The 20,938-nt window shown below is 41.2% G+C and overlaps 1 protein-coding gene across 2 annotated transcripts in view; it reads right to left on the bottom strand.

Annotated features, from left to right (window-relative positions):
• The window catches only part of shprh (SNF2 histone linker PHD RING helicase), a 108,728-nt gene that overhangs the window by 86,765 nt on the left and 1,025 nt on the right, over positions 1–20,938 (bottom strand). The window contains exons 2-4 of one of the 2 annotated variants that reach the window (XM_043681136.2): positions 18,764–18,954; positions 9,316–9,947; positions 1,527–1,656 (exon numbers count right to left, since the gene is read on the bottom strand). In XM_043681136.2, coding sequence (XP_043537071.2) covers positions 1,527–1,656; positions 9,316–9,921 — 736 coding nt within the window. In that variant the 5' untranslated portion in view covers positions 9,922–9,947; positions 18,764–18,954. The remainder of the gene's footprint in view (positions 1–1,526; positions 1,657–9,315; positions 9,948–18,763; positions 18,955–20,938) is intronic. The other variant, XM_043681144.2, reaches the window with a different exon arrangement.

The raw sequence follows: 20,938 nt of genomic DNA, 5'->3' as shown, positions 1-20,938 counted from the left end.
TTATTGCAAGGCCCTTAGATTTGCATTCCAGGATTACCTCACTACTGGAAAGGTAAATGCATTGCGTTTGACAGGTTTAAGGATTAACACAAGAGTTTCTTGTTTTTCTCTGGGACGGGGTGGGTTAAAAAAAACACACACAAAACTCAGCACATATACACACACGCTTTGTCACTCTTGCATTTCTGCACATTGATGAGTTTGTTCTGTGGCCCATGAGACCTGGCAAAGAATATTCAGTAGGCATTTAGCCGGTTGCGTGTCTTCAATTCACATTAAATTGTACCAATTGTTGGTTGTTTTCTCCCTTTGTTCCTTTAGGAGGAGACATTTTAGAAGGAACAATAGGATTGTAATTATCTTTGGTCATCAAGAACAATACAGTCAGTGAGCATTAGCTGTAGTTCAGAGTTGCACTCTCACTTCTGAGTCACAAGGTCAAAGGTTTAAACCTCACTCCAAAGACATGAACACAAGAATTTAGGCTGACACACCAGCACAAGACTGAGGGAATACTGCACTATCAGAAATACCATCCTTTGGATGTGAAATTAAACAAAGGTCTGCTCTCCCAAGTATGTAATAAAGAAAATCACTTCGCTATTTCAAAAGAAAACAAACAGCGTATTCACAGTGGTTGAGAGTGTGGTGTTTGAAAAGCACAGCAGGTCAGGCAGCATCTGAGGAGCAGGAGAATTGACGTTTCGGGAATAAGCCTTCATCAGAAATGCCTGACCTGCTGTGCTTTTCCACCATCACATTCTCAAATCTGATCTCCAGCATATGCCGTCCTCACTTTCGCCTAGCTTATTCATGGTGACCCAACCTACATTTTGCCCTTAGGAAACACTACAAAAAAAATTATTTGGATCATTATCGCGTGGCATTACATTCATTACAAGATTTCAAATTCACACCAGAGGTCCCAAAAAGTCTTTATACTGTGGTTCTTCGTTTTGATGCACCTTAGTTCTTAGAGCATCTAGTAAGGCATCACTGATCCCAGAATGAGGTAACCTGTGATGCAAGATGCTGCAGGTAGAAGTGCTGCATGGCGGAAAATGAGGAAATGAATGGCCAATTAATCTGGCTTCTACAGGGCATATTTTTAAGATTTAAAAAGGACAGGAAGGGCAACTGTCTTTTACACAGCGGGAGGTTTGTATGTGGACTGAACTGTCAGAGGAAGTGGTAGATGTGGGTATAGTTACAATGTTTAAAAGACATTTGGATAAATACATGAATAGGAAAGGTTTGGAGGGATATGGGTTAGGAGCAGACAGGTGGAACCAGTTTAGTTTGGGATTATGGTCAGCATGGACTGGTTGGACCAAAGGGTCTGTTTCCATGCTGTTCTCAAATCAGCTTGGCTCTGTTTTAAGGAATTAATGGATACCTAGGGTAAGTGGGAATGTGAAACTGAGGCTGAGGCTATCATCTTGTTGAATGTTGGAGGACAGTAGAGGTATCAAATGGTCTACTCCTGCTTCTGATTTGTACGTTTGTATTCACTTTGAAAATTATACCTGGAATTGTTAAGTCATAAAAATATTCCATGAGTTTCTGCATCAATGCATTTGTCTTTTTCATCCTGGAGCTTCCTTCACTCAGGAACTCTGGTTTTCCCAAACCAGACTCAAGAAGATATATACCAATCTATTGAGTAAAGAAAAGTCTTGTAAGTCACAATTAAATAAACAAGTTATCAATAAAATGTAAATATATGTGTTAGCTGTGCCTCAGTTGGTAGCACACTCGTCTCCAAGTCAGAAAGTTCTAGGTTCTAGTTCCACTCCAGGGCTTGAAATTCCTCTCCAAAAACATCATGCCTGAGACTTCATTACAGTACAGAGGAAGTGCTGCAATATTGGATGTGACTTCTTTCAGATGAGATAGTAAACTTCATCCTTTGTTGGCTCAGTGGAAAAGATCCCATGACATTATTTTGGAGAAAGCAGAGGAGTCATCTCTGGTGTCTTCACCAATATTTATCCTTCAATCAACATCCCAAAAAAAATTCTGGTCATTACCACATCACTTTTCGTGCAGATTGGGTGCTATGTTTCTAATGGTACAACAGTAACTACACTGCAAAATGTGCCGCTTTGGCTAAAAAGCACTTTGAGTTGGCATTTAGTAGTGAAAAGCACAACAGAAAGTTATTCACTTTAAAGCACCCTTTTTCAGACACTCATTGGGACATTCGTGTCCAGCAATGACAGTGGTGTCATGCCATGTGGCCTGATTGGGATAATTTTGGAGCAGCCTCTCTCAGTGGCTCCCTCCCCATTTCATGGCTTACCTCCATGACGGTACATGGGAGAACTGTTCATTCTGTAAGTTCCACCCTGCCTCTTACTGCTTATCTCCTCAGTTCCGTTATTTTTCTTTGTTATTTTCCTTTATAAAAACAAAATACAAAACCAGCTCAAGCTGGGCTGTACCTTTATTGATGGCAGGTACAAACCAGCTTCAATATTCTTTCCGCTTCTGGCACCACAGAGAGGAGGATGCCAGCTCTTTGGAGGGGTTACTAGAATAGCTCAAGTGATGAGAGGCCTCAGTTGTACTTAAAACAGATGTCACAATTCTGAGAGTTTTGATAGAATTGATTTAGAGAAACTGTTTCCAGTCACAAAGGTGTCAGTAATTAAAGAAGTAATTAAAAATAAAGCAATTAAAATAATTAATAAGATTATTCTGACAGCCAGAGACAAAGGAAAGAGCTATACAAGTTCAAACACTTTTTTCTTATTATTTTCCAGTCTTAAGACGAAATGTATTATATATTACCAAGATAACTAATCAACAATCATTTACTGCCCATTAATCTCTGCAATTTCTCAAATTGTTAATGCAGAAAAAGTTAACTAGACTCAAGCAATTCAACATAATTGTAAGAGTTCTGAAAGTGAGGACTGCAGATACTGGAGATCAGAGTCAAAAAGCGTGGTGCTGGAAAAGCACAGCTAGTCACGCAGAAGACGAGGAACAGAAGAGTCAACATTTCGAGTATAAGCTCTTCATCAGGAATGTTGTAAGAGTTAACTGCATTTGACAATAACTAATTGCATCTTTCAAAGCATTGGGGAGCAAGCAGGAGAGAGGGTGTGAGCAAGTTAAGTAGTAAATTATAGCCAAATTATGGTTAGTCAATCAATGGATCAAGAAGGATGCTGCATTATGGTTGTGAAAATTCCAACACAAACAAAAAATTATATTTTACATAGTGCCATTAGGGAAGAATACAATTCAGACAAAACCTCATTCGCAAAACATGGTGAGAATGTGGAACTGGCTACCACAGGAGCCGTTCATAGCAGCACAGATGCATTCAAGAGAAGTTAGTTAAGTATACTTGAAGGAGGTCTTCTGGAATAATGGTAATATTGTTGCCTTCAAGCCAGAAGTTCCATATTCAAGTCTGACACATGACTGGGTGGCCAAGGAAAGTGTCTTGATAGCAAAACAGGTTTAGATTCATACCGTGTATTCAAAAAGAATGGGTACCCCTTTATTCCTGAAGAAGGGCTTTTGCCCGAAACGTCGATTTCGAAGCTCCTTGGATGCTGCCTGAACTGCTGTGCTCTTCCAGCACCACTAATCCAGAATCTGGTTTCCAGCATCTACAGTCATTGTTTTTACCCAATGAACACAGTCTGCCGAATTCTCAGCAACAAACCCAAACAAGCAGACAAGTCCAGAAACCCTAGCTACTATCCCCTACATCAAAGGCATCTCGGAAATGACTGCCAAACTACTCCGACTCCTTTGGCATCATGGTAGCCCACAAACCCACCAATACATTAAAACAGCAACTAATGAACTTGAAAGACCCTATACAGACAATGAACAAAACTAACATCATTTACAAAATACCGTGCAAGGACTGTAACAAACAGTACATTGGACAAACAGGCAGAAAACTAGCAACCAGCATACATGAACACCAACTAGCCACAAGACGACATGACCCTCTCTCACTAGTATCCTCACATACGGATGAGGAAGGACACCACTTTGACTGGGACAATGCATCCATCCTAGGACAAGCCAAACAAAGACACGCACGAGAATTCCTAGAAGCATGGCATTCCAACTGGAGCTCTATCAACAAACACGAGTTAGACCCCATCTACCACCCTCTGAGAATAGGAACAGGAAATAACATCACCACAGGAAATGACATCACCAACCCAAAGAAACCCAAACATATAAATAGAAAGCAGGAATTTTCACCATTGCTTTGCATGAGGTCCATTGAAGATGTTACCTAGTAAGGTAACGAAATGTCTGGAAATGAACCTTTCAGTTCAGTGAGCAAACCTACATCCAAAAGGTTTAGATTCAACCAGTAAATCCTTCCAACACAGATTAAGTGGCAGCTGCTAAGAGCAGGAGAAATTCCTGGTCAGCCACATGCCTCCACCATTACTGTCCATAGTCTACAATATCCATGTAAAAATCCATGTTACCACAGCAAATCGGACTCCTACATGTACTGAAACACAGCTCCAGACCAGGTGAATATATGAGAAAGTGATAAGATATTCCACACTGTAGGGAATCTAACCTAATCTAAAACTAGGAACAGGAGTAGGCTTGGAGCTTGCTCTGCCATTCAATAAGATCATGGCTGATCTTTTCAAGGACTCAGACCAACATACCCACCCTCTCACCATATCCCTTAATACTTTTTGGACAATAAAGGTATCTTAGTTTTAAAAATGTTTACTGAAGTAGCATCAACTACTTCATTGGGCAGGGAATTCCATGGATTTACAACCCTCTGGGTGAAGAAGTTCCTTCTCAATTCAGTCCTAAATCTGCTCCCCCTAATTTAGAGGCTGTGCCCTCTTGTCCTAGTTTCAGCCGCCAGTGGAAACATTCTCTATCTTTTGTTTTTCCTATTCCCTTCATAATTTTATATGTTTCTATAAGATCCCCCCTCATTCTTCTAAATTCAAATGACTATAATCCCAGTTTACTGTCTCTCCTCATAAGCCAACCCCCTCAATTCTGGAATCAACCTAGTGAACCTCCTCTGCAACCCCTCTAGTGCCAGTACATCCTTTCTCAAGTAAGGAGACCAAAACTGCATGCAGTACTCCAGGTGTAGCCTCACCAGCACCCTGTATAGCTGCAAAATAACCTCACTGCTTTTAAACTCAATCCCTTTAGCAATGAAGGACAAAATTCCATTTGCCTTCCTAATTACCTGTTTTACCTGCAGACCAACTCTCTGTGATTCATGCAAAAGGACACCCAGGTCCTTCTGCATAGCAGCATGCTGCAACTTTTTACCATCCTTTTTACTGTTACTCCTACCAAAATGGATGACTTCACATTTATTAACATTATTCCATCTGCCAGGCCTTTGCCCACTCACTTAAAGTATCAATGTTCCTCTGCAAAGTTTCATAGTCCTCTGCACACTTTGCTCTGCCACTTTGTCACCTACAAACTTTGACACACCACACGTCGTCCCCGACTCCAAATCATCTACATAAATTGTGATTAATTGTGGTCCCAACACTGATCCCTGAGGCACACCACTAGTTTACTGATTGTCAACCAGAATAGCACTCATTTATCCCCACTCTTTGCTTCCTGTTGGTTAACCAATCATCTATCCATGCTAATACTTTACCAGTAACGCCATGCATCTTTGTCTTATGCAGCAGCCTCTTGTGCCGTACATTGTCGAAGGCCTTTTGGAAATCTAGCTACACCACATCCTACTGGGTCCCCATTGTCCACCTTGCTCATGATGTCTTCCAAAAGATTAGTTAAGCATGACCTGCCCTTTATGAACTCATGCTGTGTCTGCCCAACAGGACAATTTCTGTCCAGATGCCTTGCTATTTCTTCTTAGATAACAGGCTCAAGCATCTTCCCCACTATAAAAGCTAAGCTAACTGGTCTATAATTCCCCATCTTTTGTCTATCTCCCATTTCAAACAGTAGCATCACACTTGCTGTTTTCCAATCTGCTGGAACTGCCCAGAATCCAGCGAATTTTGGCAAATTACCACAAGTGCACTTGCTATTTTTTCAACCATCTCCTATAGTACCCTGGGATGAATTCCATCAGGGCCAGGAGACTTGTCTATCCTTAGCTCCATTAGCTTACCCAACACTACCTCTTCCATAACTGTTTCCAGGTCCTTGCCTACCTTTGTCTCTTTGTAAATTACTGGCATGTTATTAATGTCCTCCACTATGAAGACCAACACTAAATACCTATCAATGCCCCAGCCATTTCATCATATCCCATAACTTAATGCCCCTTCTCATCCTCTAAAGGACCAACGGTTACTTTCGTCACTCTTTTTTGTCTTATATATTTATAGAGCAGTTTGCTATCTGCCTTTATATTCTGTAATAGTTTTTTCTCATTTTTACTTTTCATTACAATTCTTTTTGTGGCTTTCTGTTGACCTTTAAGTTTTGCCAAACTTCTAGTTTCCTGCTGATCTTGACCACTTTGTATGCCTTCTTTTTCAATTTAATTGCCTCCCTTATTTCCTTAGATACCCATGGCAGATTAGCCCTTTTCTTACAGTCCTTCCTTTTCAATGGAATATATGTTTGCTGAGCACCTTGAAAAATTGCTTTGAAAGCCCTTCACTACTTGCCAACTGTACCACCATAAAATCTTTGTTTTCAGTCTACTTTAGCCAAGTCTCCCCTCGTCCTATTGTAGTCTCCCTTGTTTAAACACAGGACCCTGGCATTGGATTTTATCTTCACACTCTCCATTTGTATTCTAAATTCAACCGTACTGTGACTGCTCCTTCCAAGAGGATCCCTAACGATGAGATCACTAATTATTCCTGTCTTACTACACAGGACCAGATCTAAGATAGCTTGTTCCCTCGTCGGTTCCATTACATACTATTCAAGAAAACTATCACAGATACACTCAATGAACTCCTCCTCAAAGCTACCCTGACTGAGCTGGTTCAACGAACCAACATGTGGATTTAAATCCCCCATGATAATTGCCATACCATTTTTACAGGCATTAGATATTTCTTTTAGATATCATTTCTTAGGATGATATGTGGAAAGAATTAGAATTAACAAATTTGAGACAAGATTCACTTGATGTACAAGCATTAGCATTGACCTCTAGGGGCCAAATAGTCTATTCCTTGGATCTTAGTACTTTCTTTTGTAACACATCATAAGACAATACACAGGAGCATTAACAATGAGTTGGACTGAAGGGTCTGTTTCTGTGCTGTACATCTCTATGACTATAAATAAACTTTTAATAGCCATATTCAAAGCTATTAGGACAGGTACAGAAAGGTTTGGTCAACAGATAGATTTTGAGGAAAGGTGGAGAGTTTAGGGAAGGCCTATACGCTGAAGGCTGGTGCAGCAATGAAAACTGGATATGTGCAAGAGACTAGAATTAGACAACGCAGAGAGATCAGGGAGTTGGAACAGTTTGTAGAGATAGGCAGTGGTAAGGCAATGGAGAGTTTTGAAATCAAGGATAAAAATATAAAAGTGAAGATGGTGCCAGAGTGGAAGCTAAATGTAGGTCAATAGCAAAGGGATAATACAGGATTGTAAATTTGTTGTGAATTACAGCAAAAGCAGCAAAGTTTTGCTGTAGAATAAAAGCATTTCAAACCTGGCATGGATGGCTGTGTGTGTAGGGCCACATTTTATTGTTAAATTAGACACACCACTAACTCTGCACTATTCATAAAGCCAATGTAAACATTGTACATTGCTCCAACAGTGTCTGCAGATTTCTCTGTAATACTTCTTCACACTGGATAGGTTTACTCCTTGAAATCCTACTTTCACCAAAGGGACATGGTTACTTATTTGCTGGGACATACATCCAGCTGTTAGCTGATGTTGTAAGTGGTGATGAGGATGATGGAAGAAATAAGTTCATTTGGGTTCTGTAGAAGGTTTAACATCATTCATCTTTTGACACATTCAAAAGTGAGGCAAGTGGCTCAAAGATCTGATTTTATTCAAAAACAATAAGAGATTTAGAAATCAATACTTTTTGAACTGCTTAAAATATTTGACAGAACTAGTACATTTAAATAATACCTTTCTAATTGCCTCCTACAATAATAACATTTACACTTTTTCTTAATAAAGTTGGCTATCAGTGGTAATAATGATGTGGTGGTGTCGGTGTTGGACTGGGGTGGACAACGTCAGAAGTCACACGACACCAGGTTACAGTCCAACAGGTTTAATATAAGTGGCAATAATTCAATGTGTGTTGACTGGATTGTACATCCAAAGAAAAACAAGAGTGTCTCTCATCAACATATGACTTTTGAGCTTTAAATTTGGTTCACCATAAATTTCACATTTTAATTTTCTGATTGAATATGTAATTTGGAATTTTGTTTTGGAGTATAAACTAGGAGAAAATCAAGTTTGAACACTGCTGTGTTGTAGAGAATGTAAAAGGTATGTTTTGCAACTTGAAGATCCAAAGTAGAATACTGGTCTCTCTCTTTCTCACCTGTGGAAGGAAAAAGACTCCAAAACTTGAAGACTCCAAAAACAAAAACTACTAACTCGAGCAAAGACCTAGGGTAAGTTGACCAGCAAATGAATTGAGGACTTATTATCGCTCTGTGGTGAGTAATAAAATTATATCATTGCCAAAAATCAAACTAACTGTGAAAATGTCACCTTATTCCACTCTTGTGATCACGACTCTTGATAGACATAATTAGTTCCTTTACGTCTATGTTTTCTACACATGACATTTCTGTCTTGTCTTTCCTATTTATGAATAGTTGTGCAAGCACTTGCGTTTAAAGAGGATACCGTTTAAGTTTGCATAGCAGTAGTTTATAATTTATTTCAACCACTTACTAAAAAGACAAGTTTTTTTAAATAATAAAAAATTTTGCTTTCTTATTTTTTGCTGTAATCTGGTGAGAGTTCTTTTATCTTAGATAATTGTCAAAGTTAAGCAAATGAACCACTTTCGTGATTCCACTGGTCACTTATATGGCTCGTGGAGTAGTGAGGTTTGACAATCAGTAACTTTTCTCATCAGGGTCATGACAGATACTTTTGCATGGTGAGAGTATTGAACAGATCATATATCAGGTAAAGAATAACAAAATTCTCCTTCCACCTCTTTGAAAAATCCCTGCCACAGTCTTTAGTGGTGATTGGCGAGTAATGAAACCAGAACAACCGCAAACAGGAAAGGGCTGGGGGGGGGGGGGGGGGGGAGAGAAGAGACTGAACCAATTAGAAAGAAGACCTGTTGATCAAGACAAAGAGCATTTTAATCAAATATTTAAATACCTTCAGTGTTTGACAGTCTTCAATTTTGTTTTGGAACAATCCAATTACATTCTTTTTCTGAAGCCACGTTATATCCTCCAGCACATTGTAATTGAGTGAAGTTCTTACACAGCTCATGAATTCTTCATTGCCATCACTCTCAGAATCACCACATTTCCTGTTGACTGAGATTCGCAGCTCATCATCAGTACTGTTCTTCATCAAGCTGATGCTAAGAAACCACAGTTCCTCTGGAAATGCTTGCCCTGGTGGAAGTTGGAGGGTAAACTCGTCCAGCAGTACTCGCCACTTTTCACCCGAGTGGCCTGACGAGATAATAAGGCTGATTTGAGTGGTGGTACTTGATGGCAAAAGACCTTCTCCACCCTCAACCTGAGTCACAACAGAGACATTAAATGGCTCGTCCAGTTTCAAACTGCTAGGCAGGAAGAGGTTTGTCTCTCTGTCTCCTGGGAGACCCGAGCTCATCACTGAGGGGTTATTGCTGTCATCTGATAGAGCAAGCGGATGGAGATCCCTCAAATCATCACACATATTCCAGCTTAGCTGTTTCTTTGTTTCTTCATCAACCCGCACTGGGGCTGTACGTTTTCTTCTATTGCTCATTGTACCAGCTTATTGCAAGTTCACAGCTGCAACAAAGAAAGAAACGAAAACAAGAACAGTTGTCCCAATTAAAAGGTTGCGTGAAGCATTTGTATTGCCCAGAATATTTAGTTATGAATGCAAAGTAAGAGCCGTTCACTCAGCTACTTAGCTCGTCAACTAGATCGCATTGATCTGTACCTCAATTCCACCTAGATTCTGGAACCCTCAATACTCCCACTCATGTATCCTTTCAATTTTGAAATTTTCAACTGACTTTCAGATTCAACTGCTTTTACCTTGGGATGATAGAGGAGAGATTTCCAATTTTTCAAAACTCTTTGTATAAAGAGGTATTTCCTGATTTCACTTACTGTCCCCCCCAGGTCTCTCTGGACCTCCTCATTCCCAATTTAGAGACAGAGAGATGTACAGCATGGAAACAGACCCTTTGGTGCAACCAGTCCATGCCGACCAGTTATCCCAACCCAATCTAGTCCCACTTGCCAGCACCGGCCCATATCCCTCCAAACCCTTCCTATTCATATACCCATCCAGATGCTTTTTAAATGTTGCAATTGTGCCAGCCTCCACCATTTCCTCTGACAGCTCATTCCATACACATACTACGCTCTGCGTGAAAAAGTTGCCCCTTAGGTCTCTTTTATAATCTTCCCCTCTCACCCTAAACCTATGCCCTCTAGTTCTGGACTCCTCCACCCCAGGGAAAAGACTTTGTCTATTTAACCTATCCATGCCCCTCAATTTTGTAAACTTCTAAAAGGTCACCCCTCAGCCTCCAACGCTCCAGGGAAAACAGCCCCAGCCTGTTCAGCCTCTCCCTATAGCTCAAATCCTCCAACCCTGGCAACATCCTTGTAAATCTTTTCTGAACCCTTTCAAGTTTCACAACATCTTTCCGATAGGAAGGAGACCAGAATTGCACGCAATATTCCAAAAGTGGTTTAACCAATGTCCTGTACAGCCGCAACATGACCTCCCAACTCCTGTACTCAATACTCTGACCAGTAAAGGAAAGCATACCAAACGCCGCCTTCACTATCCCATCTACCTGCGACTCTACTTTCAAGGAGCTATGAACCTGCACTACAAGGTCTCTTTGTTCAGCAACACTCCCTAGGACCTTACCATTAAGTGTATAAGTCCTGCTAAGATTTGCTTTCTCAAAATGCAGCACCTCGCATTTATCTAAATTAAACTCCACCTGCCACTTCTCAGCCCATTGACCCATCTGATCAAGATCCTGTTGTAATCTGAGATAACCTTCTTCACTGTCCACCACACCTCCAATTTTGGGGTCATCTGCAAACTTACTAACTATACCTCTTATGCTCACATCCAAATCATTTATATAAATGACGAAAAGTAGAGGATCCAGCACCAATCCTTGTGGCACACCACTGGTCACAGGCCTCCAGTCTGAAAAGCAACCCTCCACCACCACCCTCTGTCTTCTACCTTTGAACCAGTTCTGTATCCAAATGACTAGTTCTCCCTGTATTCCGTGAGAACTAACCTTGCTAATCAGTCTCCCATGGGGAACCTTGTCGAACGCCTTACTGAAGTCCATATAGATCTACCGCTCTGTCCTCATCAATCCTCTTTGTTACAAACCTGATTGAGTTTTTTGAAGAAGTGAGACATGATTTCCCATGCACAAAGCCATGTTGACTATTCCTAATCAGTCCTTGCCTTTCCAAATACATGTACATCCTGTCCCTCAGGATTCCCTTCAACAACCTGACCACCACCGATGTCAGGCTCACTGGTCTATAGTTCCTGGCTTGTCCTTACCACCCCACTTAAACAGTGGCACCATGTTAGTCAACCTCCAGTCTTCCTGCACCTCACCTGGTGACTATCGATGATACACATATCGCAGTAAGAGGCCCAGCAATCACTTCCCTAGCTTCCCACACAGTTCTAGGGTATACCTGGTCAGGTCCTGGGGATTTATCCACCTTTATGCGTTTCAAGACATCCAGCACTTCCTCCTCTGTAATACGGACATTTTTCAAGGTGTCACCATCTATTTCCCTACATGCTATATCTTCCATGTCCTTTTCCACAGTAAATACTGATGCAAAATACTCATTTAGTATCTCCCCCATTTTCTGCGGCTCCACACTCTGCCTTTCTGTTTTTGACCACACCTTTATCCATATTATACTTCATCTGCCATGCATTTGCCTATTAATTTCTTACTGCCAAATGTACATATTTAAACCATATCTTAGATAAAATGATTTAGGTCAGGTTGCAGCCTTTTGCAAAACTTAATTAATTCACAAACTTTTAGCTGGAAATTAAACAAAAAGCTACATAGCACCATTTGCGCCTCCTCAGATACTGAAGGAGTTCATATCCAAATGCAACAAGTTCTAGACAATATCCAAGCTTGGGCTAACAAGCAGCAAGTAACATTCTGGCTGCACGAATGCTGGGCAACGACATCATCAATAAGAGAGAATCTAATCACTGCCCCTTGGCATTCAATGGTGTTATCATCACTAAATCCCCAACTGTCAACATCCTGGGGGGTTATCATTGACCAAAAACTCAACTGGACTCACCACATAAACACAGTAGCTACAAGAGTAAGACTGAAGCTTGGAATACTGCGGCAAGTAACACACCTTCTGACTTCACAAAGCCTGTCCACCGTCAATAAGGCACAAGTCAGGGGTGTGATGGAATACTCCCATTTGACTAGATGAGTGCAGCCCCAACAAGAAGCTTGACACCATCCAAGACAAAGCAGGATCCACTCTCTCCACCACCGTCGCTCAGTAGCAGCAGTGTGTACTATGTACAAGACGCATTGCAGAAGTTCATCAATGATCCTCATGCAGCACCTTCCAAATCCATGACCACTTCCATCTAGACGGAAAAGAGCAGCGGATATATGGAGATACCAACACCTTCAAGTTATCCTCCAAGTCCTTCTCCATTTTGACTTGGAAATATATCACCGTTCCTTCACTATCGCTGGGTCAAAATCCTGGGATTGCCTCCCTTCGTGGCATTGTGGGTCAATCCATAGCAGGTGGACTGTAGCAGTTCAAGAAGGCAGTTAACACCATCTTTTCAAGGGCAATTAGGAACAAGCAAAAAATGCTGGCCTGCTAACTACACCCACAAATGAATAAAAAAGAAAAAAAAATATACACACACACACACACACACACACACACACATCTCTTGGAAACAAACAGATGAGAAACAGAACACATCATTATTGTCAGAGAAAGCAACAGATCCAGATCAACAGTAACATTTATAGGAAAGATACAAATTAACAAAGCATCACACCTCATGGATTTATGAAAATAAATCAAAATGTTGAGCAAATTTTATGAAATGTAAAGCAGAGAAACAAGCTACTTGGCCCAACAATCCATGACAAATTTTATACTTCACACGAGCCCCCCGTCATCAACCTTCAGATAACCTCATCAGCAGATCCTTCCATTCCCTGTCCTCATCTTAGTTCTTCCTAAATGGATTAATGTTACACTTTTGACTTGGTCAATTAGTGAAGTTGGTTAATCTGTATCTTAATTCCATCCACCCACTTTGGTCCATAATCCTTCATATCCTTGGCGAGCAAAACTCCTTGGATTTCAGACTTAAAATCATCAAGTGAACTAACACTTATTGTAATGGAAGAGTCTTTGCACAAAATGATTTGCACAAATAAATGATTCCTAATTTCAGTTCTGAATGGACTGACTGTGATTTTATGATCAAATCCTCTCATCCTAGGCTTCCCACACCGAAAGATTTTCCTCTTTATCCCAACAATTGCTTTCTCAACCCGAAAACCCTCAATCACAACCTTCTATATTGAAGACAGTACAAGGTCAATGTATGTAATCCCTCATTATAATTTAGTCCTTTAAGCCAAGATATTATTCTGGTGAATATTCTGCACTATACTCTCTTAAGGACGAGAGGCATAGTGTCTAGAACTGTGTACGGTACTTAGATGTAGTCTAGATCAGGGCTTTGGAAAGCTGTAGCAAAATCGCCTTTATGTTCAAACTCTCCAGTTATCTTCTGATAATTTATTGTTCCTGAATACTACAGGTACATTTTAACCATCATTACACATGGACCCCTAAATCACTTTTGAATTCAATTGTTCCCAGCTTTTCATTGTTAAAATAATACTCACAGTGATCCTTTCGTGGATAGTCTTGCACTTTATCACATTAGGGGGAGTTAATGGTATATTTATATTGGAGCTGCACTAGTAATTCAGAGACGAGACAGTGCTCTGCGAACGAGGCATTAAATTCCACGACAGCAGATGGTGGAATTTGAACTAAATAATAAAATCTGCAATTATAAGTCTAATGATGACGACCGTGAAGTCATTGTCAATTATCATAGAGTTATGCAGCACAGAAGACCTCTTCCAAATTTGTAAAAGTCCATCTGGGGATTTAGGGAAGAAACTACTATCCCTATGTGGTCTAATCTACAGAATGTGGTTCACTCTTAACTGTCCTATGAAATGGCCTAGCAAGCCAGCCCACTTATAATAACCACAAAAAGGGAAAAAAGGAATGAAACTGGACGGAGCACCTGGCACTGACAATGGCAAACACAGCCCTATCAATCCTGTAAAGCCCTCTTTACTAACATATGGGTGCTCTTACCAAAATTGGTAAAGTGGTCTCTTGAACTAGTCAAACAACACTCCTATTCACAGAGTCAGATCTTAAAGACAATATCACCATCTCCTATCCCGGATACATCCTGTCCCACAGACAGCACAAACTAAACAGAGGTGGCAGCGCTGAGGTATACAGTCAGGAAGTCTCATGGCATTGGGCTAGGCATAGGCAAGGAAATCCCCTGCTGATTATCATGCACTGCCACCTCCTCCTCCTTAATTGATCAGCACTTCCCTGTGTTTAACACCACTTACAGGAAGCACAGAGTGGCAAGAATGTACTGTGAATGGGGGATTTCAATATCAAGCACCAAGAGTGGCTTGGCAGAACCATTGCTGATCGAGTCCTAAAAAAAAGCTGCTGACTAGGTCTGTAGCAAGTAGTGAAGGAACCAACAAGGGGGAAAAACATGCTTGACTTCATCCTGATCAATCTACCTTCCACTATAACAGTAACGGCAAGAGTGACTACTACACATTACTTGTAAAGACCAAGTATCACCTTCATACTGAGAATAACTTTCATCATATTGTGTGGCATTATCATGTTACATAGGATGGACTTCCAACAAATAATACTGGGCATCACTCTACCATTACCATCAAGCCAGGTGACTTACTCTGGTTAGAGAGAAAGATTACAGAAGGGCAGGGCATGAGCACCTAAAAATAAAGTGTCAACCTGGTGAAGCCACAAAACTAGACTGTTTGTGTGCCAACAGCAAAAGCAGCAAGTGACAGGCAGAGTTAAGCAATTGCACAACCAACGATCAGATCAAGGCTGTCTATTCCTGTCACATCCAGCCATGGATGGTGGTGGACAATTAAATAGGTCACTAGAGAAGGAAGCTCCACAAATATCCCTATAGAAGAGCTCAGCATGCTAGTGCTAAAGATAAGGCTGAAGTATCTGCAACAGTCTTCAGCCAGAGATGCTGACTGGATGATCCATTGCAGGGTCCTCAAAAAGGTCACCACTATGACAGATGCCAGTCTTCAGCCAATCAGATTCACTCCATGTGACATCAAGAAACAGCTGAAGGCACAGTATACTGCAAAAGGCTATTAAGCCCTGATAACACTTCAGCAACCATACTGAAGATGTGTGTTCTAGGACTGGCTGTGCTCCCTGCCAATCTGTTCCAGTAAAGCTACAACACTGACATCTACCTGTGGAAAGTTCCACTGGTATGTCTTGTCCACAAAATTCCAACCCAGCCGAATACACTCAATGCATCTACTCTCAATCATAGTTAAAAAGTGATGGAAGGTGCCATCAATAGCGCTATCCAGCAGCACTTGCTTGGCAATAACCCACTTGGTGACACTCAGTTTGAGTTCTGCCAGGGTCAGTCAACTACTAATGTCACGAGAGCCTTAGTTCAAACTCGGACAAAACAAAAAGAGCAGAATTCCAGAGGTGAGGGGAGAATGACAGCCATTGACATCAAGTCTGCTTTGACAGAGCATGGTATCAAAGAACCATAACATTACTGGAGTCAATGGCAATCCAGGGAAAACTCTTTGCTGTTTGGAGTCACACTTGACACAAAGGTTGCAGCTGTTGGCAGTCAGTCATCTCAGCTTCATAACATCTCTGCAGGATTGCTTGGGATGATGTTGATTTTGGGACTCCTATTACTGGGGTAGGGACACTACAAGAGCTCCCAGATCCTGAGGGAAGTGTCCTATGCCCAACTATCTTCAGTTGCTTCATCAATTATTTTCTTTCCATCATACAAGTCAGAAGTGGGAATGTTCATTGATGATTGCACAATGTTCAGCATCATTCACAACTCCTCAGATACTGAAGCAGTATGTCCAAATGCAGTAAAATATGGGCAATATCCAGATTTAGGGTGATAAGCCGTAAATAACATTTGTGTCACACAAAAGCCAAATAATGATCATCTCCAATAAGACAGAATTTAACAATCACCATTTAACATTCTTTACCATCCCTGAATTCTTCCACTAGCCATTTGAATACACTGCCAAGAAATACAGGTTTATAGATAAGACTCCTGCAGTGAGTAACTCACCTCCTGACTCCCCAAAAAAACGTCCACCATCACAAGGCTCAAGTCAGGGGTATGATAGAATACTTCGAGGAGAAAGTGAGGTCTGCAGATGCTGGAGATCAAAGTTGAAACTTTATTGCTGGAACAGCACAGCAGGTCAGGCAGCATCCAGGGAACAGGAGATTCGACGTTTCGGGCACAGGCCCTTCTTCAGGATTCCTGAAGAAGGGCCTGTGCCCGAAACGTCGAATCTCCTGTTCCCTGGATGCTGCCTGACCTGCTGTGCTGTTACAGCAATAAAGTTTCAGCTATGATAGAATACTCCCCACCTACCTGGATAAACGTACCTCCTTTAACATTCAAGATGCTCGACACCATTCAGAACACAGCAGCCCACTTAATTAATACCATACCAACAAGCTTTCATTCCCTCCACCACCAATGCTCGATAGTAACAGTTTGTATCATTGACAAAATTGGAGGTTTAGTGGTCAACGAAGAAGGTTACCTCAGAATACAACAGGATCTTGACCAGATGGGCCAATGGGCTGAGAAGTGAAAGATGGAGTTTAATTCAGATAAATGTGAGGTGCTGCATTTTGGGAAAGCAAATCTTAGCAGGACTCATACACTAAATGGTAAGGTCCTAGGGAGTGTCGCTGAACAAAGAGACCTTGGGGTGCAGGTTCATAGCTCCTTAAAGTGGAGTTGCAGCTAGATAGGATAGTGAAGGCGGCGTTTGGTATGCTTTCCTTTTTCGGTCAGAGTACTGAGTACAGGAGTTGGGAGGTCATGTTGCGGCTGTACAGGACATTGGTTAGGCCACTGTTGGAATATTGCATGCAATTCTGGTCTCCTTCCTATCAGAAAGATGTTGTGAAACGTGAAAGGGTTCAGAAAAGATTTACAAGGATGTTGCCAGGGTTGGAGGATTTGAGCTATAGGGAGAGATTGAATAGGCTAGGGCTGTTTTCCCTGGAGCGGAGGTTGAGGGGTGACCTTATAGAGGTTTACAAAATCATGAGGGGCATGGATAGGATAAGTAGACAAAGACTATTCCCTGGGGTTGGGGAGTCCAGAACGAGAGGGCATAGGTTTAGGGTGAGAGGCGAAAGATATAAAAGAGACCTAAGGGGCAACTTTTTCACACAGAGGGTGGTACATGTATGGAATGAGCTGCCAGAGGAAGTGGTGGAGGCTGGTACAATTGCAACATTTCAAAGGCATTTGGATGGATATATGAATAGGAAGGGTTTGGAGGGATATGGGCCGGGTGCTGGCCGGTGGGACTAGATTGGGTTGGGATATCTGGTCGACATGGACGGGTTGGACCGAAGGGTCTGTTTCCGTGCTGTACATCTCTATGACTCTACAAGATGTATTGCAGATATTCATCATGTCTCCTTAGACAGCACTTCCATACCCATGACCGCTATACAAGGGCCCAGGCGGGAGATCCCCTCTAAGCAGCACACCATCCTGACTTGGAAATTAATCACTGTTCCTTCTGTGTCTTTTGGTCAAGATTGTCCCTCCTTAACAGCAATACATGTCTACCTAAACCAAGTGAACTGCTTTGGCTCAAGAAGGCTGTTCATTATCACCTTCTCAAGAACAATTTGGGACAGAAATAATTTCTGACCTCGCAAGTGACACTTTCCATAAATGAGTTAAAAAAAACCTCTGCCACTGTCTCATTACCAACAACTCTGTAATTTTATTCACCTGTCTAACATTCTATAATTTTTTGTCATCAGCAACCTTGGATATATGATTCTATTGTGTTACTCAGAAATACAATGAACAATTAGGGACCCACCACAGATGCACATGGGATACCAATACACACATTGGAAAGCAGAACCACTAGTGCCTGCTGGGATAGTGCTGAGCATTTCATCAGTCTGCTCATTCAAAATTCCCTCTTGCTTTAAAACTAAACATTTAACCAAACATTTCAATTGAACAACATAGATAAGATATCAAGAAGGACTGAATAATCAAAATATCACTTGAATCAAAAGCCTTTTTAATCCCAAGTATTTTAAAGATTAAACAATCCTAAACTTAAATTTTCTCTCTCTTACAATTTAAAAAGTTTTGAGTAAGTAACAATACAGCTTCAATAATTCCAACATACCTAAACAAATAGACTTGTTCTTCAGCTTTCTGGAAATTAATTGAAAAAAAATCAAAGCAATTCAGATGTCCTGTCACATGGTGGGAAGAGGTACGGTCTGTCAATTGCCATGAAAGAATTATATTGATGGGAAAACCAAAGCCACCAAATGCATTCAGATGGCACCATCTTTCTTCTGTTAAAAGTTAAAGCTGCAGAAAAGAAAGCATTATGTTAAATTTAAATGCAAGATTTTTGAAAGCTTTTTTTTAAAATCACAATTTTAGATTTGAAACATTGGCCAGATAATTATTTCTGAAGCATACGTTGAAATTGCACAAAGGGACCCTGCAGACTCTCCAACACAATTTGGCCAGATTTTCTGAGGACCAGAAGCACACAATTTGCCAGTCTTGCACCTTCTTTTTAACAGAACATAAAACTCTGTATTTCTGACAGGAAACTCTGACCATGGCTCCTGCAGAAACATGGGGTTGTATTTTCATTCTGACAGGTCACTTATCATGCAGACAGTCAGGTGAAAGCAAACTATGACTCCTTTACAGCGGTCAGCTGCTGTATTCTGCAATTTAAAGGTCCATCATTGCAGACAGCCTCTTCTAAAAATACCCTATGAAAGGGTAAGTACATAGGTGCGAAATTAGGGTGACAAGGCAGGGTAAGGTAACAGAGAGCTACGGGACCACCCTGTGAGTAAATGGGGAGCCAGGTCCAAGAGATAGGGTAGAGTACCAACTGGATAGAATGTCACAGCACAAATGGGCGAGGGAAGTGGTAGTTTGGATTGATCGGGAGGATGGAGTTATCAAGCCTGAAGCTAAGGGGTATCAGGTCAGTATGGTGATGGCAGCTTGGGGTACAGGAGTGTGCTGAGGATAGAGTGGAATGTCAGATCAGGGTCTGTGTTATTGCAATCTGAGGGAAGTGTAGTGAGGAGTCTGAGAGGCAAGTTGCAAATCAGGCAAATAGTCATTCCGGGTTCTTGAGAAGATTTGTAGCTCAGGTCGTGGAAGCAGTCATGGATTTGTTCACTGAGCTGGTATGTTTCTCTGCAAATGTTTCGTCACCTCACTAGGTGACACCATCAGTGCATTTTTGATAAGATGTTGGTGGTCTGTCCAATCTGGTATTTATATGTCTTTGTTTGTTGATACTTCCGGTTCTGTATCTGAGTGGTTTGTATATGAAGTCCAGTTCAATGTGTCTATTGAGTGAGTTCCGGTTGGAGTGCCAAGTTTCAAGGAATTCTCTGGCATATCTCTGTCTGCCTGTGCTAGGATGGTTACATTACCCTAGTTGAATTTGTTTTCTCCATTGTCTGTGTGGTCGAAAATGACAGTGTACTGGTCTTGTCTGGCAGTGGCAAGTTGATATTCGTACACTCGTATGGTCAATTTTCTTCCTGTTTGTCCTACGTAGTGTTTTTCACAGTCTTTGCAGGGTATCTTGTAGATCATGTTCATCCTGTTATATGTGGATGTCAGGCCTTTAACCTCTGTGAGGAGTTGTTGCAAGGGGTTAACTGGCTTGTAAGCTACTAAGATTCCCAGTGGTCTGAGTAGTCACGACAAACAGGAGGAAAACTGACCATATAAGTGCACGAACAACAGCTCGCCCGTGTCAAACACGACCAGTACTCTCTCACTTTCAACCACACAGATAAAGGTCTCAGATTCAACTGGGACAACATAACCATCCTAGCACAGGCAAAACAGAGATACACTAGAGACTTCCTTGAAGCTTGGCATTACAACCAAAGTTCAATCAATAGACACATTGAACTGGCCCCTGTATACATGCTACTCAGATACAGAACTGGAAATATCAACAAACAGAGACATAAATACCAGGCAAGACAGACCACCAACACCTTATCAAAGGTGTACTGATGATGTCACCTAGCAAGACAACGAAACATTTGCAGAAAAACATACCGGCTTGGCGAACAAATCCACGACTGCAGTCATTCAGGGGTTAGATTAGGCATTGAATAGTGCAATTATTTCTAAGGAACTATTTACTGAACTGCAGTGGATCCCCTAATTGAAAAACAAATTAATACACAGAGCAAATCAAATAGAGAAAGCAATTAATTAACCTAGAATTACATATCTACTGCAAAATATTTGGATGAACTAACATTGGATTGGTGCTTGAATGAAAGAAATCAGCTGG

This window comes from Chiloscyllium plagiosum, unplaced genomic scaffold, assembly GCF_037043375.1.
Source record: "Chiloscyllium plagiosum isolate Xiang-an unplaced genomic scaffold, Cpla_swu_hap1 HiC_scaffold_3, whole genome shotgun sequence".
NCBI classification, from domain to species: domain Eukaryota; kingdom Metazoa; phylum Chordata; class Chondrichthyes; order Orectolobiformes; family Hemiscylliidae; genus Chiloscyllium; species Chiloscyllium plagiosum.
The sequence above is the reverse complement of the archived record's forward strand: the minus strand, read 5'-3'. Positions and strand labels throughout refer to the sequence as shown.